The following is a 24,108-nucleotide window of genomic DNA, read 5'->3' as shown; positions in this document are numbered from 1 at the left end:
GCAGGTATCTACATCAGGGCAGGGTCCCTAAGGTGTGTTTCACACCCTTTGTCTGTTGTAGGTATCTACATCAGGGCGGGGTCCCTAAGGTGTGTTTCACACCCTTTGTCTGTTGTAGGTACCTACATCAGGGCGGGGTCCCTAAGGTGTGTTTCACACCCTTTGTCTGTTGTAGGTATCTACATCAGGGCGGGGTCCCTAAGGTGTGTTTCACACCCTTTGTCTGTTGTAGGTACCTACATCAGGGCGGGGTCCCTAAGGTGTGTTTCACACCCTTTGTCTGTTGTAGGTATCTACATCAGGGCAGGGTCCCTAAGGTGTGTTTCACACCCTTTGTCTGTTGTAGGTATCTACATCAGGGCGGGGTCCCTAAGGTGTGTTTCACACCCTTTGTCTGTTGCAGGTACCTACATCAGGGCGGGGTCCCTAAGGTGTGTTTCACACCCTTTGTCTGTTGTAGGTATCTACATCAGGGCGGGGTCCCTAAGGTGTGTTTCACACCCTTTGTCTGTTGCAGGTATCTACATCAGGGCAGGGTCCCTAAGGTGTGTTTCACACCCTTTCAAACCCTTTGTCTGTTGCAGGTATCTACATCAGGGCGGGGTCCCTAAGGTGTGTTTCACACCCTTTGTCTGTTGTAGGTATCCACATCAGGGCGGGGTCCCTAAGGTGTGTTTCACACCCTTTCACACCCCTTGTCTGTTGTAGGTATCTACATCAGGGCGGGGTCCCTAAGGTGTGTTTCACACCCTTTCACACCCTTTCACACCCTTTCACACCCCTTGTCTGTTGTAGGTACCTACATCAGGGCGGGGTCCCTAAGGTGTGTTTCACACCCTTTCACACCCCTTGTCTGTTGTAGGTATCTACATCAGGGCGGGGTCCCTAAGGTGTGTTTCACACCCTTTCACACCCTTTGTCTGTTGCAGGTATCTACATCAGGGCGGGGTCCCTAAGGTGTGTTTCACACCCTTTGTCTGTTGTAGGTATCTACATCAGGGCGGGGTCCCTAAGGTGTGTTTCACACCCTTTGTCTGTTGCAGGTATCTACATCAGGGCGGGGTCCCTAAGGTGTGTTTCACACCCTTTGTCTGTTGTAGGTATCTACATCTGGGCGGGGTCCCTAAGGTGTGTTTCACACCCTTTGTCTGTTGCAGGTATCTACATCAGGGCGGGGTCCCTAAGGTGTGTTTCACACCCTTTGTCTGTTGTAGGTATCTACATCTGGGCGGGGTCCCTAAGGTGTGTTTCACACCCTTTCACACCCTTTGTCTGTTGTAGGTATCTACATCAGGGCGGGGTCCCTAAGGTGTGTTTCACACCCTTTGTCTGTTGCAGGTATCTACATCAGGGCGGGGTCCGTAAGGTGTGTTTCACACCCTTTGTCTGTTGTAGGTATCTACATCTGGGCGGGGTCCCTAAGGTGTGTTTCACACCCTTTCACACCCTTTGTCTGTTGTAGGTACCTACATCAGGGCGGGGTCCCTAAGGTGTGTTTCACACCCTTTGTCTGTTGTAGGTACCTACATCAGGGCGGGGTCCCTAAGGTGTGTTTCACACCCTTTCACACCCCTTGTCTGTTGTAGGTATCTACATCTGGGCGGGGTCCCTAAGGTGTGTTTCACACCCTTTCACACCCTTTGTCTGTTGTAGGTACCTACATCAGGGCGGGGTCCCTAAGGTGTGTTTCACACCCTTTGTCTGTTGTAGGTATCTACATCTGGGCGGGGTCCCTAAGGTGTGTTTCACACCCTTTCACACCCTTTGTCTGTTGTAGGTACCTACATCAGGGCGGGGTCCCTAAGGTGTGTTTCACACCCTTTGTCTGTTGTAGGTACCTACATCAGGGCGGGGTCCCTAAGGTGTGTTTCACACCCTTTGTCTGTTGTAGGTATCTACATCTGGGCGGGGTCCCTAAGGTGTGTTTCACACCACACCCTTTGTCTGTTGTAGGTACCTACATCAGGGCGGGGTCCCTAAGGTGTGTTTCACACCCTTTGTCTGTTGTAGGTATCTACATCTGGGCGGGGTCCCTAAGGTGTGTTTCACACCCTTTCACACCCTTTGTCTGTTGTAGGTACCTACATCAGGGCGGGGTCCCTAAGGTGTGTTTCACACCCTTTGTCTGTTGTAGGTATCTACATCTGGGCGGGGTCCCTAAGGTGTGTTTCACACTTTTTCACACCCCTTGTCTGTTGTAGGTATCTACATCAGGATGGGATTGTTTATTCAGAGATGGGGCGTCTCGGGCAGTTGCCCCACAGAGGGTACAGTCCTCGTCGCAGGGGTCGCCGGTTTGATTCCCGGCCGGTTGACCATTTCCTGCATGTCTTCCCCCGCTCACTACTCCCCACATTTCCTGTCTCTCTTCAGCTGTCCTGATAAATAAAGGCAAAAAGGCCAAAAATATATTTTAAAAAAGAAGAAAATGATCCATTAATGAGATCTCTCATTTAAGACTCAAATAAGACTCATGTCATGGTCTCAACTATTTCTCCTAGTGAATTTTAAGGAAACGAATGAGAACAATTTGAAACTTGAATGAGGCTGAAGTGAGAATCTCAGTTTGGTCTCCAGAGACTTAGAAGAGAAAGTCTTGAGCAGGAACATTTTCCTCTGGGAAGTGACGTCCTACTGGTGCATGAATTACTCACACCTGGTGGATTATCCGTGCACTGCATGTTTCTGATTGTATACACACTGATGATGTAGAGGTCTCAAAAACTGATGTGTCAAATATGATACGCTTGGCATCATAGGGTTAAAGCAGTGGTTCCCACAGTGGAGACACTTACATCTGGGTCTCAGGATGCCTCCAAAAACAAAGTAAAATGTTCTGATATTTGGAACAGCTTTTTAATCTTTTAGTGTTAAAAAAAGATTCAACAACAGTCGTTAAACTTTGAATAACACCGTGCAAATCAAATGTGTCCTCGGTTTGCTTCTTTCCTTTCCTGCCACGTGACCTCTGAAGTGATTGCGTTATTGCATCCTTCAAATGTGGGTAAATGAAGAAAGGCTTTGAAGAGGATCGGACCACGAGGCCTCTTTTGACGTTTGCATTCTTTAAAACAAACGTCATTACAGACGCTGCAGACTTCTGATGCAGCCTCTGAATCATAGTAACACTTGTGTGTGTGTGTGTGTGTCTGCAGCCTGCTGGTACACACAGAAACTGAGCTCTCACTTCAAACACAGCTCAGAGCGGAGCGGGGAAAACTAACAAACACTGTGGTTCACAGATTTTATGAGTCAAGTTTGACAACAGAGTCTGTTACGTCAGGGAGGATCCGTCTAACGCGATGAGAGGGTTCACTGCAGCAGTTAAAGAAACAGCAGGAAAGAGCTGTTTTCATGTTTACACCCAAAGACAACTAGTCAGACTTGGTAACCTACTTTGAGCTGCAGTGAACCTCCTGAAACCAGTTCGGCATGAAGCCGGCGGAGCGAGAGGCTGAGAGCACAAACAAACACCAAAGCAACAAAAACAACAGAGCGGAGCCAAATCTGCTCTAATGAGGTAATACTGTTATTAAAGAGACACTCACAACAACAAGACAGGAAGCTTGTACTGTTCTTTTCTAAAGGTGCATTTACCCCTGAACTATGTGCGCTTAGACCGGTGGACCCAGGGTCTAAATTTAGTTCAGGGGTAGATAATCTCCCCCCTAAAAAGCCCCTGCTAGAGGGGTAGTACTTTTCAAAGGTCCCAGGACTTTCAGGGGGCGGGGCCTGCAATGCTGAGCGTGTCTGATTGGTAGATTAACCTCAGTGTTTTTATTCCTCCCTCCGTCCACAATAACATCACACACATCTGTGATTCTCTTGATTTCTCTTTCTTTCATTAGTTTTTATTTGTTCTATCTTTTTTGTATGTGTGTGTACTTTTCAAAAGAAGAAGCTGTGATTCTCCAGGTCAACTTTTTTGCCAATTTTGTTTTTCATTTTGTTTTTGCCAATTTTGTTTTTCATTTTGTTTTTGCCAAAAAAAAAAAATCTTTTTTTTTTTTTTCTTCAAAATTTTAATTAAAAAAAAAAATTTCAAATTATTTTTTTTCAAAAACTTTTTTTTCAAAAATTTTTTTCAAAAATTTTTTTTTTTCAAAATTTTTTGGTCAATTTTCTTTTGTCAAAATTTTTTTGTCAAATTTTTTTTGTCAAATTTTTTTTGTCAAATTTTTTTTGTCAAAATTTTTTTTGTCAAATTTCTCCTAAAACCATTCACAGTCATTGTTTTTTCCATCTGTGATTCTCTTGATTTCTCTTTCTTTCATTAGTTTTTATTTGTTCTATCTTTTTTGTATGTGTGTGTACTTTTCAAAAGAAGAAGCTGTGATTCTCTTGATTTAGCAGCTTGTAACAGTAGTCTTCTCTCAGCCCACCGTGAATGCGTCTCTCCTCCCGGTGTTCCGGTTTTAAAAGTGACCCTGTAAACTGGAGCCCTTCAGCTGAACGTGTCAGTGTTTGTGGAGTTTACACAGCTGTTGAAACACAGAGGGAGTTCCTGGGAATGCAAACTAGTTTAGTTTTTATTAAGATTTCAAAATATCCTCATCAGATATTTAATGATGGTCTAAAGACGTTTATGAGGGATGCATCCGGCTGAGAGTCTCCAGTTAACAGGGTCGCCGTTTAAACCAAAACACCGGGCGATCTCTGCGATCACGGCTTTTTGAGTTCAAAAGGATTTTAAAGCCGTGTTGAAACGTCTTTGCTACTCGCGCTTATCTCCTCTCACGTGTTGATTCAGTGAATCCATCTGTGATGAAATATAGCACCATCTAAAACAGACCAGCTGAGTCTCTTCATGCTAACAGGCTAACTGCTGTGTTGCTCAGAATGATACCTGCCTGTCCGTCTGCTTCTATGGTGTCATCTGTGATGAATGGCATTCCTCTTTGTGTTACTGCCCTCTACTGGTGTTGATTCATTCTTTTCTTTTTCCATGTTTTTAACAGCAGGCACAAAATTTTCACTTTTTTTCAGGTTTTTTTGCTTTTGGAGCACAATTTCAAATTTGAGGAAAAAAAAATTCGACAGGCTCCGGGTCAACTTTTTAGTCATTTTTTTTCTGTCAAAATTTTTTTTCAAATTTTTTTTTTTCAAAAATTTTCTTTTCAAAAATTTAAATTTTTTTTTTTTTTTTTTAATTCTTTTTTTTTCAAAATATATATATATATTTTTAAATGTTTTCCATTTTTTTTGTCAAACTATTTTGGGTCAAATTTTTTGGGTCAAATTTTTTTTGTAAATTTTTTTTTGTCATTTTTTTTTTTTGTTAATTTTTTGTTTTCAAATTTGTTTTTGTCAAAACCATTCACAGTCATTGTTTTTTCCATCTGTGATGAAATATAGCACCATCTAAAACAGCACCAGCTGAGTCTCTTCATGCTAACAGGCTAACTGTTGTGTTGCTCATAATGATACCTGCCTGTCCGTCTGCTTCTATGGTGTCATCTGCAATGAAGTCTGTTGCACTCAGTCATCTCAGCTCCAGTTTGGAAACTCCCTGGGGTAAACATCAGTCTCTTTAAACACCAGATACTTCCCTTTCTACACCACCCTGTCTCTAAGTTTCTCTTCGATATTTGGCGGGTGGTGTTGAGGGGATTTATTTCAGGTTGTTTCCACCAAAAGCAGGACAGCTCGTCCCCTGGTATTTAGTTGAAACCCAGAGGTCCAGTCCGCCTTACTTACTGGAGACTATTTATCTTGACTGCAGCACATTGAGTTCATGTTTCAGAGAAGTGAGAATGCTTCAGCAAATAAATAAGATATCTCATTTTGTCCACAGGGGGCGCCAAAATCAACACATAATGAAAATCCTGCATAGTGAGGATTTTATTTTAAAAGATGAAGCTTTTGTTTTTTCACATAAAATTATAGTTTACGCTTGATGAAAACAACATAACAAGAACAAAGAGGATCCCACACACACACACACACACACACACACACACACACACTGTGCAGGAGAACAGGCAGACAGGCGCTGTGAGTCAGCCTGGCCGGGGGTGACTGGATTGACAATGAGCCTGACTTGTATTGTGCTCCGGTGATTCTTCGTCTCTTCAAGGCTGACTGAAAGAGTGTGTGCCGCTGCAGGCTGAGGCTTCCTTTGTCTGCAGAGGAGGTGTGTTTGATTTGTTTTGAAGGACAGCCAAGACCAGTCTTTGCACTCCGCAGTTAAAGGACAAATCTACAGGAGAGGTAGTTAAAGCCTCTGGTAACCTAAATCGACAAAAACGTTCTACCTGTGATATTTATATTCGCATGTACGTACTATTATATATATTCAAATATTGGAACTGAACTTTAATCCATTTTGATATACTATCACTTTTTAATAACGTTCTAACGCTGGGATGAAGAAGGCGGGGTTAACTTGGATATTTATGACGTAATAAATATCCAACCAATCAGAAATAAAACCCTGAGTCCTGTGGACACATGTTCAACAAGACTACTCCACTCCTGCTCAGACCGTCTCCTGACGTCTCAGCCAGCTCATTTCCCCAGGACCAATTGACTGACTTTCCCCAGGACCAGTTGACTAACTTTCCCCAGGACCGGTTGACTAACTTTCCCCAGGACCGGTTGACTAACTTTCCCCAGGACCGGTTGACTAACTTTCCCCAGGACCGGTTGACTAACTTTCCCCAGGACCAGTTCACTAACTTTCCCCAGGACCGGTTGACTAACTATCCTCAGGACTGGTTGACTAACCTTTCCCCAGGACCGGTTGACTAACTTTCCCCAGGACCAGTTGACTAACTTTCCCCAGGACCGGTTGACTAACTTTCCCCAGGACCGGTTGACTAACTTTCCCCAGGACCAGTTGACTAACTTTCCCCAGGACCGGTTGACTAACTTTCCCCAGGACCGGTTGACTAACTTTCCCCAGGACCAGTTGACTAACTTTCCCCAGGACCGGTTCACTAACTTTCCCCAGGACCAGTTCACTAACTTTCCCCAGGACCAGTTCACTAACTTTCCCCAGGACCAGTTCACTAACTTTCCCCAGGACCAGTTGACTAACTTTCCCCAGGACCAGTTGACTAACTTTCCCCAGGACCAGTTCACTAACTTTCCCCAGGACCAGTTGACTAACTTTCCCCAGGACCAGTTGACTAACTTTCCCCAGGACCAGTTGACTAACTTTCCCCAGGACCAGTTGACTAACTTTCCCCAGGACCAGTTGACTAACTTTCCCCAGGACCAGTTGACTAACTTTCCCCAGGACCAGTTGACTTACTTTTCCCAGGACCAGTTCACTAACTTTCCCCAGGACCGGTTCACTAACTTTCCCCAGGACCAGTTCACTAACTCTCCCCATGGACTGGTTCACTAACGATCCCCAGGACCGGTTGACTAACGATCCCCAGGACCGGTTCACTAACTTTCCCCAGGACCAGTTCACTAACTTTCCTCAGGACCAGTTCACTAACTTTCCCCAGGACCAGTTCACTAACTTTCACAAGGACCAGTTCACTAACTTTCCCCAGGACCAGTTCACTAACTTTCCCCAGGACCAGTTCACTAACTCTCCCCATGGACTGGTTCACTAACGATCCCCAGGACCAGTTGACTAACTTTCCCCAGGACCGGTTCACTAACTTTCCCCAGGACCAGTTGACTAACTTTCCCCAGGACCAGTTCACTAACTTTCCCCAGGACCGGTTCACTAACTTTCCCCAGGACCAGTTCACTAACTTTCCCCAGGACCAGTTGACTAACTTTCCCCAGGACCGGTTCACTAACTTTCCCCAGGACCAGTTCACTAACTTTCCCCAGGACCAGTTCACTAACTTTCCCCAGGACCAGTTCACTAACTCTCCCCATGGACTGGTTCACTAACGATCCCCAGGACCGGTTCACTAACTCTCCCCATGGACTGGTTCACTAACGATCCCCAGGACCGCTTCACTAACTCTCCCCAGGACTGGTTCACTAACGATCCCCAGGACCAGTTGACTAACTTTCCCCAGGACCGGTTCACTAACTTTCCCCAGGACCAGTTGACTAACTTTCCACAGGACCGGTTCACTAACTTTCCCCAGGACCAGTTCACTAACTTTCCCCAGGACCGGTTCACTAACTTTCCCCAGGACCGGTTCACTAACTTTCCCCAGGACCAGTTCACTAACTTCCCCCAGGACCGGTTCACTAACTTTCCCCAGGACCAGTTCACTAACTCTCCCCATGGACTGGTTCACTAACTTTCCCCAGGACCGGTTCACTAACTTTCCCCAGGACCGGTTCACTAACTTTCCCCAGGACCGGTTCACTAACTTTCCCCAGGACCGGTTCACTAACTTTCCCCAGGACCAGTTCACTAACTTTCCCCAGGACCAGTTCACTAACTTTCCCCAGGACCGGTTCACTAACTTTCCCCAGGACCGGTTCACTAACTTTCCCCAGGACCAGTTCACTAACTCTCCCCATGGACTGGTTCACTAACTTCCCCAGGACCAGTTCACTAACTCTCCCCATGGACTTGTTCACTAACTTCCCCAGGACCAGTTCACTAACTCTCCCCATGGACTGGTTCACTAACTTTCCCCAGGACCAGTTCACTAACTCTCCCCATGGACTGGTTCACTAACTTTCCCCAGGACCAGTTCACTAACTTTCCCCAGGACCAGTTCACTAACTCTCCCCATGGACTGGTTCACTAACGATCCCCAGGACCGCTTCACTAACTCTCCCCATGGACTGGTTCACTAACGATCCCCAGGACCGCTTCACTAACTCTCCCCATGGACTGGTTCACTAACGATCCCCAGGACCGGTTCACTAACTTTCCCCAGGACCAGTTCACTAACTTTCCCCAGGACCGGTTCACTAACTCTCCCCATGGACTGGTTCACTAACTTTCCCCAGGACCGCTTCACTAACTCTCCCCATGGACTGGTTCACTAACGATCCCCAGGACCGGTTCACTAACTTTCCCCAGGACCAGTTCACTAACTTTCCCCAGGACCGGTTCACTAACTCTCCCCATGGACCGGTTCACTAACTTTCCCCAGGACCAGTTCACTAACTTTCCCCAGGACCGGTTCACTAACTTTCCCCAGGACCGGTTCACTAACTTTCCCCAGGACCAGTTCACTAACTTTCCCCAGGACCGGTTCACTAACTTTCCCCAGGACCAGTTCACTAACTCTCCCCATGGACTGGTTCACTAACTTTCCCCAGGACCGGTTCACTAACTTTCCCCAGGACCGGTTCACTAACTTTCCCCAGGACCAGTTCACTAACTTTCCCCAGGACCGGTTCACTAACTTTCCCCAGGACCGGTTCACTAACTTTCCCCAGGACCAGTTCACTAACTCTCCCCATGGACTGGTTCACTAACTTCCCCAGGACCAGTTCACTAACTCTCCCCATGGACTTGTTCACTAACTTCCCCAGGACCAGTTCACTAACTCTCCCCATGGACTGGTTCACTAACTTTCCCCAGGACCAGTTCACTAACTCTCCCCATGGACTGGTTCACTAACTTTCCCCAGGACCAGTTCACTAACTTTCCCCAGGACCAGTTCACTAACTCTCCCCATGGACTGGTTCACTAACGATCCCCAGGACCGCTTCACTAACTCTCCCCATGGACTGGTTCACTAACGATCCCCAGGACCGCTTCACTAACTCTCCCCATGGACTGGTTCACTAACGATCCCCAGGACCGGTTCACTAACTTTCCCCAGGACCAGTTCACTAACTTTCCCCAGGACCGGTTCACTAACTCTCCCCATGGACCGGTTCACTAACTTTCCCCAGGACCAGTTGACTAACTTTCCCCTAAACAGCTCAGAGTTTAGACAAACAGTTCCGCCTGCCGAGCCGAGCTCCTCTGCGTACACATACTACCCTTCAGCCTCCGCTGCTCCGGGCCGTCCCATGGTCCTGTTGCCCCGGAGACTACAGACTCACAAAACTAATAAATGATAGAAGTCCTGATTCTGAAGGATTTTGTGACTCAGATCTCAGAGACCGTTGTGAATGAATAATGTTCAGATTGTGGAGTTTTGATGTCTTTAGATTCAGAGTCAGACAGCTCAAACAAACAGGCTGTGAACTCTCTCTTGACCTGTCAATCAAAGAGTTAGGACACGCCCACACAGTCCAGAGTTAGGCCACGCCCACACAGTCCTGAGAAATGCTCTGACTTGTTACATTAGATGTTTATGAGCAGAGTTTTTTCAGAGTTGTGGATGTTTATTTTCAGTCAGATTTTTGTTGAAGCTTGATTACACATCACATTTTGATATTCTAAGTGAACTTTAAATATTCCATTTCAATTCCAGACGCTTTAAAGGCAGAAAGACGAACAGATTTACAGGAAATGGAAATTCAAAGATGCATTGGACTCTCATTTCATCAAAATCAACATGATGAATATGTTGTCATGGATCTGGTTGTGATGGTTCTCTTAAAATGAGTCTCGAAGCCTGTTGGCTGGATGTTAATATGGACATAAATGTGGAACCAGTTGTTTTTAACTTGAGTGAACATAAAGGATGTAAAACCAAGGAACAAGTAGCACGGTTATAAAGCAAAGCAAACAAACTCCAACACTTCAGTCCTCTTCTCCTCGGAGATAACAACAGGAGAGTGAGAACCCTCTCCTCACACTCGCTCTGCAGAGTCGAGGCTGAGACAGGATCAATGAGGAAGTGGGCGTTCAAGGTTAAAGCTGTCGTTTCTGTAAAAAAGACAGAGAGAGAAAGTCACGATGGAAAGTTCATTTAAATAGCAACAGCCAATAACTCTGCAGAAAAACAAGTTCGTCTGCTCGTTTGTTAACGAGGGAGGGAAAAATGCCAAGCTCTTTTACCGCTCTGACACGGCGTCGTGATCAGTGTCCTCAGAACGTGTGCTGTGAATGAAAGAAGACAAGTGTATTTTAGGAAAGGAGAGGAAACAAGGACAGTTTAAAGAGCCTGAAGGTAAACAAACGACAGCGTTTAGTCTTACAGAAGTAATTATCTGCTCTCTGATGTTAGAATCAGAATCAGAATCAGCTTTATTCGCCAAGTTGAACACACAAGGAATTTAACTTTAGTAAACTGTGCTCTCTTTGTACAAGGCAGAATAAGAATAAGACCTACAATAAAAAATAAAATAAAAATATAATAACAATAACATCAGCTATAAATACAAAGAAACAACAAATAGGCTTGACTAATATGAACAGGCTAGAATAATATGATAAAGTGCAGTGGTGAGTTGCAGAGGTAGTTTTTACATTATAAAATAGAAGTTAAATAATACAAAAAATAGAAATATGGAATTCTGCTTGGAGAATTGGGTTTGTGTGTCCCGGTGAACCCGGGAGCTGTGTTGTCGGGGGCATCCGCCCCTGGTAGGGTCTCCCAAGGCAAATTGGTCCCGGGGGAGGGGCCAGACTAAGAGCGATTCAAAAAACCTTCATGAAACGGCAATTTGGGATGAGAGCTACCTCGCCCGGAAGAGGGAGACCGGGGCACCCCCCTGGAGCCAGACCCGGGGGGGAGCTGGATTGCGAGCGTCTGGTGGCCGGGCTCTCGCCCATGAAGCCCGGTCGGGCTCAGCCCGAAAAAATAACATGGAGCCGCCACCCTGTGGGCCCACCACTCGCAGGGGTAGGCATGGGGGTTGGGTGCGTAGGAGGCCGGGTGGTGGTCCGGGTAGGAGGCCTGGGCGTGCTGATCCCCGGTGGCATAGACTGGCTGTTGGGACGTGGAACGTTACCTCGCTGGTGGGGAAGGAGCCTGAGTTAGTGCGGGAGGTGGAGCGATACCAGCTAGATATAGTTGGGCTTACCTCCACGCACTGCTCTGGTTCTGGAACCAAACTCCTGGAGAGGGGCTGGACTCTCTCCTATTCCGGAGTCGCTCAGGGGGAGAGGCGCCGGGCGGGTGCGGGGATACTCACAAGCCCCCGGCTGAGTGCCTCGATATTGGAGTTTTCCCCGGGGGACGAGAGGGTCGCCTCCCTGCGACTTAAGGTTGCGGGGAGGAAGGCTCTGACTGTTGTTTGTGCATATGCACCAAATGGCAGTACATGTATATTTACAGAGAGTATTTATCTGACAGGTATGACACTGTTATGGTTTAGTGTTCATCAGAGTGACAGCCTGGGGGAAGAAGCTGTTCTTATGGCGGGTTGTTTTGGCGCACAGTGATCTGTAGCGCCTGCCAGAGGGGAGGAGTTTGAAGAATTTGTGTCCAGGGTGTGAGGGGTCAGCGGTGATGCTACCTGCCCGTTTCCTGGCCCGGGACCGGTACAAGTCCTGGATGGGGGGCAGGTCGACACCGATGATTTTCTCTGCAGTCCTTATAGTCCGCTGCAGTCTGTGTTTGTCTAGTTTGGTTGCAGAGCCAAACCAGACAGTGATGGAGGTACACAGAACAGACTGGATGATGGAGGTGTAGAACATGATCAGCAGCTCCTGGGGCAGGTTGAACTTCCTGAGCTGACGCAGGAAGTACATCCTCTGCTGGGCCTTTTTTCTGATTGTGTCTATGTGGGAGGTCCACCTCAGGTCCCGGGAAATAGTGGATCCCAGGAACCTGAAAGAGTCCACAGTGGACACAGTGCTGTTCAGGATGGTGAGGGGGGGTGGGGTGGATGGGGGGCTTCTCCTGAAGTCCACTGTCATCTCTACCGTCTTGAGCGGGTTCAGCTCCAGATGGTTCTGACTACACCAGAGGGCCAGCTGTTCCACCTCCTGTCTGTAAGCAGACTCGTCTCCGTCCTGGATGAGACCGATGACGGTGGTGTCGTCTGCGAACTTCAGGAGTTTCACCGAGGGGTCCCCTGAGGTGCAGTCATTGGTGTAGAGGGAGAAGAGCAGTGGGGAGAGAACACATCCCTGTGGGGCGCCAGTGCTGATGGTCCGGGTGCTGGATTTGATGCTCCCCAGCCTCACCTGCTGTCTCCTGTCCGTCAGGAAGTTGGTGATCCACTGACAGATGGAGGCCGGCACTGTGAGCTGGGTGAGCTTCTGGTGCAGGATGTCTGGTATGATGGTGTTGAACGCTGAGCTGAAGTCCACAAACAGGATCCTAGCGTAGGTCCTGGGGGAGTCCAGGTGATGCAGGATGTAGTTCAGACCCATGTTGACTGCATCCTCCACCGACCTGTTTGCCCGGTAGGCAAACTGCAGGGGGTCCAGCGGGGGGCCTGTGATGTCCTTCAGGTGGCTCAACACTAGTCTCTCGAAGGACTTCATGACCACAGACGTCAGGGCGACGGGCCTGTAGTCATTGAGTCCTGTGATGGTGGGTTTCTTTGGGACTGGGATGATGGTGGAGCTTTTGAAGCATGAGGGCACTTCACACAGCTCCAGCGATGTGTTGAAGATCTTTGTGAAGATGGGGGCCAGCTGCTCAGCACAGACTCTCAGGCAGGAGGGGGACACGCCGTCTGGTCCTGGAGCCTTCTTGGTCTTTTGTCTCTGGAAGAGCTGGATTACCTCATCTTCACAGATCGTCAGCGCAGGTGGGGGGTCAGAGGGGGGTGGGGAGGGGCTTGTGGGGGGGCCAGGTAAATCAGAGTGTTCGGGTGTGGGGTGTGAAAACCTGCAGTAGAAGCTGTTCAGGTCGTCAGCTAGTCTTTTGTTACCTTCAGGGTGGGGGGAGGGTCTCCTGTAGCTTGAAACTTCACGCAGGTCTCTCCAAACTTCTGAGGGGTCGTTGGCAGAGGCGTCTTCAGTGGTGAAAGGCTTGGGGTTCAGATGAAGGGAACATGGCGACTTTAAGCTGACGTTAAGAATCGATCAGACTGTTGGAAATCTGACGTTAGCGTTGTAGTATAGCCAACATTTTCATCAAATCATGACTAAATGTAAATACAACTGGATCCCACAGGCTCCGCCTCTCCTGAAGACGTGGTTTAGTGTAACTGTGTGTGATATTTATCCGTCATGTGTAGGCGAGGTCATCCGTTATGTAATATGATTTTAAAGAGATAAATGATTACCCCTATATTTATCCTTCTGCCACCCAGGCACACACACACACACACACACACACACACACACACACACACACACACACACACACACACACACACACACACACACGCAGCACTCCCTCACTCATATGGTGTATCTGGAACAAACACACTCCTCCTGAAATGAATCATGGGATGTCAAAAGACCCGCACCACCATCCGTCAACCTGCCTAACAACCTAAAGGGAGCGTGGGCTAGGAGGGCTGCTCTGTTACACACACACACACATATACACACACAGGTGCACGGCACACACTCGGGGTACCCATATATGTGATGCAATCCTTACTTACCACACACACACATACAGAGAGAGCTGCAGAGAGCGCCAAAACACATTTGTTATGCTCTCTTCAACACACACTTTGTCACTTTCACATTCCTTTTCAGGGTCTCCCTCACACACACACACACACACACTCACACAAACACACACACACACTCACACAAACACACACTTGCACACACACTCTCTTCTGTAGTGTGTGAAGCTAACAGAAGTTCATGCAGCTTTTTTCTGCTGCAGAGGCTCGATTGAATTTCCTGCTTTAATTGAATAAATAAGGAAGCAACTCAGCAGGGAAGTCAGCAAGTACAGAATGAGGCATGGAGCGTGTGTGTGTGTGTGTGTGTGCGTGTGCATGTGTGTGTGTCCCTAAAAAAATCATATGGGTAAAGAAAATAACATCCAGGCAAAAACATTGTTAGGTTCATAGTTACAGGATCATTCCTGATGCCTTTGACGACCTTTGACCTGAGAACTTATTACCCTTAGTTAGTTTATAAGTAACACTCTTACAACACTCTTATTCAGCTCTTCTGCATGAATTTAAGCAGCTGGATCTTGCTTTATAAAGTCTGTAAGAATTATATCAGTCAACAAAACATTGAAGCAGCCTCTTTTAGAAGTATATGTGAAGTTGCATGCCAATGTAAGAACAGAATACCTTGTTATTGGGCATAAAAGTTTGTGCAGTGTTCCTGTACCTAATCCTAAAAAAAAAAAGGATAAAAGCAGTTTTACAAGCATCAGGAAACATGTCTTATTAACGAGTTCCAACTGGCAAAGTGTTGACAAAGTGTGGTTAATATTGTGAAATGGTCACGTTACAGATTGAGCATAGTGTTAGTTCAGACAGGCCACAAAGTCAAGCTTGGCAAACAGAGCATCAGCTGCTCTTAACTCATCACACACCTATGCATCCAATCAGCAAATAGCAAAATGTGCGTTCTATTTAAAACCCTTTACAACCCTCCTCCACTCCAGCTCCTCCTTTCCTCTGTGTCTGATTTCACCAGTGTCATACGTATTGTCACAAATGCTCGCTCTGTTCTTTACCCTTGTGCTCTTGGCTGCTGCTCTCCCTGCCTTGGCTATCATATATGCACGTGAAAGAGAGGGGAAGTGTGGTCTCCCCACCTAAGGCTTTGGCAGTCCACGTATGCATGTGGGGGAGATTTTGCTGATGCTTTCTCTGCCTTGGCATTTCATGCATGTGCATTAATAGAGAGGGGAGGTGTGGTCTCCCCGCCTCAGGCTTTGGTAGTCCACATGGTCACGTAGCAGGATTTTGCTGATGCTCTCTTGGCATAAGCGGAGCGACCGCGGGGGCAGAGGGTGCGGCCGCCCCAGGGCCCCCGCTCAGTAGGGGCCCCCTACTGAGCTACTTTTTTGACAGGACCGGTAGAGTGGATGTCTGTCCCTGTCCACAATTGGTGTTGTAATTAGAAAAAATTCAGACTAATATATATTTTCAGTCTAATAAAACCTCCCGTTGTCGTTCAGTTAATAATCCCCAGAAACCCCAATAAACTAAGTGAAAACGCATATGGCATGACCATTCAAGACTTTTTACCTTAAGATGGGCCCACAAAATGCTTTCATCTTAGGCTAGTGCAGACCACAATAATGCTCAACATATGTTCACTTACTGGTACACTGCTTACTAATAAAAAATGTTTACAAACAAATCGATATTAATCCTTTCTAGGCTTACGATGGACGCATTTTTCCTACATCGTACCACTGTAGGTAGCCCAAGATCCATTAGCTGTAGCATTCGGCTATGATTATTACTAAATCCTGTTACGACTGTGATTATAATGTGTGTTTTTAGGTGTCTCTATTTATTAGAATCGGTGCTGGAAATATGCATGCATGTTGCTGCGTCCCTCTCGCTCCTAACAGGTGCACTTTATCTCTGTGCGGTGATTGGTTGGACTTCAGCTCGGCAGGTGATAGGCCGTGTAAAAGGGCTTTTCTCTTCATCAGCTGTGATGTGACGCAATATCACCAGGGAATCCCAGCTCCCTCGTCTCCCGACCGGCGTTTTTGGCATTTTGTTCTCGGCATGGGATTTTCTGTTAGGTCGTGTTTGGGTGAATCGACAGTTTAATCTTGTTTCTCCTGTTTTTGTTAAATAGGGAGGTAGCCTTAAGAAGATGTAAACCATACAATTTATGTAGGCCTAAATAAATCCTTTCGTTGTTATACTTTGAAATACTCATTTTTGTCCTTCTTATGTTGTGTCTCGGTCATCTATACGGTCATAACACCTGGAACTTTAAAATATAAGCTAATTTCTCAAGTACATGTAGGCCTAGATAGAAAGTGACGAAAAGGGCAGCAAGTTCTGTCTCCCTTTTGTCCTCAGCTCAGTTTCAGCACTGGACAGCGCCGCACATGACGTCGCCATTGTGAGATCGGACTCTCGCGCTCGTATACTTGGAGTCTAGCTGCGCGGAAAAATGGAGCGAAAATACAAATCTGGTGCTTTAAAAAGAAAGGAGCGAGAGGGTAAGAGAAGTTTAATAGAGTTATGTGCTCCTCTTACTTCCTACTTCTCGGTTCAAAACAAAAATGGGGATAGTATTGATACGCCGAACAACCAGTCTACTGCGAACACCAGTCTGACAGCGACTAACAACGATGCTAATAACGATGCTAGCATCAACAAAAGTTCCACAACGGAGGACGAGGACCGCCACCAGCAACTGGGAGCTTCAGGCACACAAATGGCAAGTGATGGGGTGGAGGAAAGTATCCCAGCTGTGAATGCTTCCAGCAGCAGTAGCACCACAGGACCTGATCGTCACCCGGCAAACATTTTGTCCCAAGAGGAGTATCCAACGGACCCATACCTCTTTCAAAACCGGCCTCTCACCACTGAAGTGATCCGAGCCGTAATCAAGCACGGCCCGTGCCAACCGGGTTTGAAGGACAGCTTCAACCATTTTCCATATGACGAGGAGAAAAGACGATTTAACCCATCATGGTACAAGCGTCAGGTGGGAAGCTCCGGCACAGTGGAGCGACAGTGGTTAGTTTATTCGCCTACAGCAAACCGACTGTTTTGCTTCTGTTGCTGGCTGTTTGGCAAAAATCCAACCGAAAGTGCTGGGAAATGCTGGGCCGATCCATGTATGGGCTTCTCTACTTATAGAAAAGGGATAGAGCGGATTGAGTTGCATGAAAAGTCCAGTGCTCACCGCGAGGCAGAAAAGTCATATTTAATGACAAAGTTTCGTATAAGCCAGGACAGCACTGTGGTTGCGGAACTCATAAAAGCTGAGAGAGAGCAGGTCGAAAGGAACAGGAGGATCCTGCACAGGTTGGTCGATACCACTCTTTTCTTAGCTCGACAGGGTCTGGCCTTTCGTGGCCATAGGGAGTATGCTGGGCTTGGTGCCTCCAGCTCAAATGAAGGGAACTTCCTGGAGCTTCTGAAATTACTGGCACACTACGACTCAATCCTTGAGCAGCACCTGACGAACCCGGTAAGCCGTGTAACATACCTCAGCCACCAGTCACAAAATGAGCTTATTGCGGCTCTTGCCAGCGAGACATTGGACACTATAATAGATGAAGTCAAGGTAGCTAAGTTTTTCTCCGTTATTGTAGATTCAACAATCGACATAACGAGAATAGATCAGTTTTCTCTGTCGCTCAGATATGTCACCAAAACAGGAAACAGCATCGAACGCTTTGTGAAATTTGAGGAGTTGCCTGATGGTGGAGCCGAGTCGTTTTATGAACTTTTGATAAACGCACTCAAGAAGGACCTTGGTCTCAATGTTAACTACATGAGGGGGCAAGCATATGATGGGGCGAGGACGATGTCTGGTCAGTTAACTGGACTGCAAGCTAGAGTGAAGCAGAACTGTTCTGACAAAGCTTTTTATGTTCACTGCTGCGCACACAATCTGAACCTGATACTTTTGGACGCTGCGTGTTCTTTGTGTAGCGCTAAAGTTTTTTTTGGTACACTTGAAACCTTGTACTGCTTTTTAACTTCGAGTCTTCCAAGGTTTAAAATACTAGAGGAGGAACAAGAAAACATGCAACTGGAGAGAACCGTTCTAACGCTTAAGAGCCTGTCAGACACACGATGGGCCTCCAGGAAGCAAGCCACAGAAGCGGTGATACAGAGCCTGCCCGCAATTATAAAAGCCCTGCATCGTATCAAGCACCACAATCACAGCACACCAAAGGCGGCCTCTGAAGCCGATGGACTGCTGTCAAAACTCAGCACATTTGAGTTCAAATTCATGTTGGCGTTTTGGAATGATTTACTCAAAAAGACATACATCTTGTCTAATTATCTGCAACAACAGTCATTAGATGTCAACACTGCCGTGGATCTCATTGACACCACAATGACTCAGATCAGAGATTTACGCACAGATGTTAGTTTTGACGCAATGGAGAGCACCGCAAAAAAGATGGCAATAGAAAGCAACGCGACCACTGAGTTTGCGGAGGAGAGAGCCCGCAAGAGGAAGAGGCACTTCGATGAGGACGCAGAGGATGACCCAATCCAGGACAGTAGAATTCGCTTTAAAACTGAAGTTTATTTTTACGTCCTTGATATTTTTGTTGGACAGTTTGAGAATCGATTTTCAGATTTTAAAGAAATGGCCAAACTGTTCACAGTACTCAACCCGAAGCGATTTGAGCACCCTGATGCTGAAAAGAAAATGCTGGAGCTCGCACGTTTCTATTCAGAAGACATCTCCAAGCCAGAGGAAGTTGTGGAGGAGTTCCACTCTTTTCGGAAATTGTATTCCGAGTTAGCCATGGATCTTAACTCAGATGCAATCCTGCCATTCCTCATTGCCAACGACATGGATAGAGCATACCCAAATCTGGCCATTCTCCACAGAATATACAAGACCATTCCCATCAGCAGCGCCAGTGCCGAACGAAGTTTCAGCCGCCTGAAGCTCATTAAGAGTTATTTGCGTTCGTGCATGGATGAGGCCAGACTATCCAACCTCACTTTGCTGTGTGTTGAGCGGGACATAAACATTGACAAGGACAGAGTGGTTGGCAGGTTTGCCACCATGAAGGAGAGGAGGATGGCGTTTTAAACGGGACAGTGATATGTACAAAGTTCTTTAATCTGTTCGTGTTTGAGTAATTTTTTTTCTATGGATTATACGGAATTGAAAAATGGAGTACACAGCAGGCCGAGGCGAAACAACAATTGGTGAGTGAAATAGCTATAATAAGTCTTAAACTCAAATGCTGGTTATGATTGAAAATGCACTGCTGTGTTGTAGACCGCTGTGTCTATTATATGATGCACTGCTGTGTTGTAGACCGCTGTGTCTATTATATGATGCACTGCTGTGTTATAGACCGCTGTGTCTATTATATGATGCACTGCTGTGTTATAGTCCGCTGTGTCTATTATATGATGCACTGCTGTGTTATAGACCGCTGTGTCTATTATATGATGCACTGCTGTGTTATAGACCGCTGTGTCTATTATATGATGCACTGCTGTGTTATAGACCGCTGTGTCTATTATATGATGCACTGCTGTGTTATAGACCGCTGTGTCTATTTTATGATGCCTTCCTGTGTTGTAGACCGCTGTGTCTATTATATGTTTTTGTTATTCCTGAGAAAGACAGTACTGGACAATGCACCTGCCTGTCGCTGTCCATCGGCATTGGTGCTGAACTTTTTATTTACAGTCTGTGGTGCTGAACCATACATTAATTAACTAGAGCATTGTGTGCTGCCCTCAGTGCAGCTGAAACATTTGAAAGGAACAGGCAACCTGTTATGGCTATCAGAAAGGGCCCCTTGAGGATGCTCCGCCCCCTCTGCGCTGAGAGTCTAGCTCCGCCCCTGTCTCTTGGCCTTGGCTTTCATGTATGCACACGTAAGAGGGTAGGTGTGTTCTCCCGCCTTAGGCTTTGGCAGACTACATAGGCATGTGGGGGGTATTTGCTGATGCTCTCTCTGCCTTGGCTATCATATATGCACGTGTAAGAGAGGGGAGGTGTGGTCTCCCCACCTAAGGCTTTGGCAGTCCACATATGCATGTGGGGGAGATTTTGCTGATGCTTTCTCTGCCTTGGCATTTCATGCATGTACATTACTAGAGAGGGGAGGTGTGGTCTCCCCGCCTCAGGCTTTGGCAGTCCACTTAGGCAGGTCGCAGGATTTTGCTCATGCTCTCTCGGCCTTGGCTTTCATGTATGCACACGTAAGAGGGGAGGTGTGTTCTCCCCGCTTCAGGCTTTGGCAGTCCACATGGTCACGTAGCAGGATTTTGCTGATGCTCTCTCGGCCTTGGCTTTCATGTATGCACACGTAAGAGGGGAGGTGTGTTCTCCCCGCCTCAGGCTTTGGCAGTCCACTTAGGCAGGTCGCAGGATTTTGCTCATGCTCTCTTGGCCTTGGCTTTCATGTATGCACACGTAAGAGGGGAGGTGTGGTCTCCCCGCCTCAGGCTTTGGCAGTCCACATGGTCACGTAGCAGGATTTTGCTGATGCTCTCTCGGCCTTGGCTTTCATGTATGCACACGTAAGAGGGGAGGTGTGTTCTCCCCGCCTCAGGCTTTGGCAGTCCACTTAGGCAGGGCGCAGGATTTTGCTCATGCTCTCTTGGACTTGGCTTTCATGTATGCACACGTAAGAGGGGAGGTGTGGTCTCCCCGCCTCAGGCTTTGGCAGACTACATAGGCATGTGGGGGGTGTTTGCTGATGCTCTCTCGGCCTTGGCTTTTCATGCATGTACATTACTAGAGAGGGGAGGTGTGGTCTCCCCGCCTCAGGCTTTGGCAGTCCACTTAGGCATGTGGGGGGTATTTGCTGATGCTCTCTCTGCCTTGGCTATCATATATGCACGTGAAAGAGAGGGGAGGTGTGGTCTCCCCACCTAAGGCTTTGGCAGTCCACATATGCATGTGGGGGAGATTTTGCTGATGCATTCTCTGTCTTGGCTTTTCATGCATGTACATTACTAGAGAGGGGAGGTGTGGTCTCCCCGCCTCAGGCTTTGGCAGTCCACTTAGGCAGGTTGCAGGATTTTGCTCATGCTCTCTCGGCCTTGGCTTTCATGTATGCACACGTAAGAGGGGAGGTGTGTTCTACCCGCCTCAGGCTTTGGCAGTCCACTTAGGCAGGTTGCAGGATTTTGCTCATGCTCTGTCGGCCTTGGCTTTCATGGATGCACACGTAAGAGGGGAGGTGTGTTCTCCCGCCTTAGGCTTTGGCAGACTACATAGGCATGTGGGGGGTATTTACTGATGCTCTCTCGGCCTTGGCTTTTCATGCATGTACATTACTAGAGAGGGGAGATGTGCTCTCCCCGCCTCAGGATTTGGCAGACTACATAGGCATGTGGGGGGTATTTGCTGATGCTCTCTCTGCCTTGGCTATCATATATGCACGTGAAAGAGAGGGGAGGTGTGGTCTCCCCACCTAAGGCTTTGGCAGTCCACATATGCATGTGAGGGAGATTTTGCTGATGCTTTCTCTGCCTTGGCATTTCATGCATGTACATTACTAGAGAGGGGAGGTGTGGTCTCCCCGCCTCAGGCTTTGGCAGTCCACTTAGGCAGGTCGCAGGATTTTGCTCATGCTCTCTCGGCCTTGGCTTTCGTGTATGCACACGTAAGAGGGGAGGTGTGTTCTCCCCGCTTCAGGCTTTGGCAGTCCACATGGTCACGTAGCAGGATTTTGCTGATGCTCTCTCGGCCTTGGCTTTCATGTATGCACACGTAAGACGGGAGGTGTATTCTCCCCGCCTCAGGCTTTGGCAGTCCACTTAGGCAGGTTGCAGGATTTTGCTCATGCTCTCTCGGCCTTGGCTTTCATGTATGCACACGTAAGAGGGGAAGTGTGTTCTCCCGCCTTAGGCTTTGGCAGACTACATAGGCATGTGGGGGGTATTTACTGATGCTCTCTCGGCCTTGGCTTTTCATGCATGTACATTACTAGAGAGGGGAGGTGTGTTCTCCCCGCCTCAGGCTTTGGCAGTCCACTTAGGCAGGTCGCAGGATTTTGCTCATGCTCTCTCGGCCTTGGCTTTCATGTATGCACACGTTAGAGGGGAGGTGTGTTCTCCCGCCTCAGGCTTCTGCAGACTACATAGGCATGTGGGGGGTATTTACTGATGCTCTCTCTGCCTTGGCTATCATATATGCACGTGAAAGAGAGGGGAGGTGTGGTCTCCCCACCTAAGGCTTTGGAAGTCCACATATGCATGTGGGGGAGATTTTGCTGATGCTTTCTCTGCCTTGGTATTTCATGCATGTACATTACTAGAGAGGGGAGGTGTGGTCTCCCCGCCTCAGGCTTTGGCAGTCCACTTAGGCAGGTCGCAGGATTTTGCTCATGCTCTCTTGGCCTTGGCTTTCATGTATGCACACGTAAGAGGGGAGGTGTGGTCTCCCCGCCTCAGGCTTTGGCAGTCCACATGGTCACGTAGCAGGATTTTGCTGATGCTCTCTCGGCCTTGGCTTTCATGTATGCACACGTAAGAGGGGAGGTGTGTTCTCCCCGCCTCAGGCTTTGGCAGTCCACTTAGGCAGGTCGCAGGATTTTGCTCATGCTCTCTCAACCTTGGCTTTCATGTATGCACACGTTAGAGGGGAGGTGTGTTCTCCCGCCTTAGGCTTTGGCAGACTACATAGGCATGTGGGGGGTATTTGCTGATGCTCTCTCGGCCTTGGCTTTTCATGCATGTACATTACTAGAGATGGGAGATGTGCTCTCCCGCCTCAGGCTTTGGCAGTCCACTTAGGCATGTGGGGGGTATTTGCTGATGCTCTCTCTGCCTTGGCTTTTTTTATGTATTCACATGAAAACAAAGGCAGGGAGGTGTGCTCTCCCCGCCTTGATCTTTGGCTTAGGCATGTGGAAGGGCAGGGAGCTCCCAGAACTGAGCCGTACCACCAAATATAAACTATCCCAATCACTCTCTGATGCATGAGTGCAAAATTACGCAACGTCTGAAACTCCCCTGCGATCCTGCATCAGCCTCACAAAGACTCAAGCCGCCTCTGGACCAAAGCGGTATATGTTGGGAGACTACTTGTGAGAAGGATTTAGGGAAAGCTTTTGAAACATGAGTTTGGTTCTGCTTGAGGTTTCTGCCTGATGTTCCATGCAAAATGCTGCCAAGCGCTTGCTCACGGTGGATCAATGTTACGTCTTTCTAAATATGAGTACGGGTCAGACCTGCTCTTTATGTCCTGAGATAGGGTTGTTTGATTCAACTGACTCCCTCTTCTTAAACCACTTTCCAGTCTTCTCAAGATCACCAGTGTCTCTTGGACTTTTCTCCAGCTTTTCTAAACCAGCAACTCCAATCTTCCTTTCAATCACCTCACCTGAGCTGCCTCCTCCTGCAGATCTTCCCCTCCTCAGCCATTAGCACACATATCTGTCTAAATCCGCTTTGTGTCCCTAAAATACCCACAGCCCTTATTTTGTAAATAACTTTCCGTTCTGCACCAACTCTGCATCCTTTATCCACGTTTTGAGCGATCATCTTCTTTCCTCTCTCCTTTTCCTGGTCCAAGCTGAGCCGCTTTGCTGTGTTCAGACAAATATCTATTAAAAATAGAGCACATATGGTCTGTTATTAAAGACTGCAGCTGTGGAACCTATTACTCACAGCCAGTCTCTCTCTGAACACACTTAACCGCTAACAGGAAACAGGCTTTACTATCGATCTATCCTGAAGTGACGGCGAGAACAAATTGTGTACGAGTGTGTGTGTGTGTGTGTCCTTACAGTATGTTTGTGCACACACATGCTGCAGCACAATTATCCTCCCTGTTCCGATGGACAGCTGCTCTGTTGG

General features: G+C 47.5%; 1 protein-coding gene across 1 annotated transcript; it reads left to right on the top strand.

The window, feature by feature from the left end:
• The first annotated feature begins 18,659 nt into the window (after window positions 1–18,659).
• On the top strand, window positions 18,660–19,482 carry LOC117820358 (52 kDa repressor of the inhibitor of the protein kinase-like). The gene has a single exon (XM_034694093.1). It carries the CDS (start codon window positions 18,701–18,703, stop codon window positions 19,367–19,369), a length of 669 nt encoding a protein of 222 aa, XP_034549984.1. The 5' UTR covers window positions 18,660–18,700; the 3' UTR covers window positions 19,370–19,482.
• The last annotated feature ends 4,626 nt before the right edge of the window (window positions 19,483–24,108 follow it).

Source organism: Notolabrus celidotus, chromosome 1, assembly GCF_009762535.1.
Source record: "Notolabrus celidotus isolate fNotCel1 chromosome 1, fNotCel1.pri, whole genome shotgun sequence".
NCBI classification, from domain to species: Eukaryota; Metazoa; Chordata; class Actinopteri; order Labriformes; family Labridae; genus Notolabrus; species Notolabrus celidotus.
Note: the sequence above shows the minus strand (reverse complement) of the source record. Positions and strands in the feature narration are given on the sequence as shown.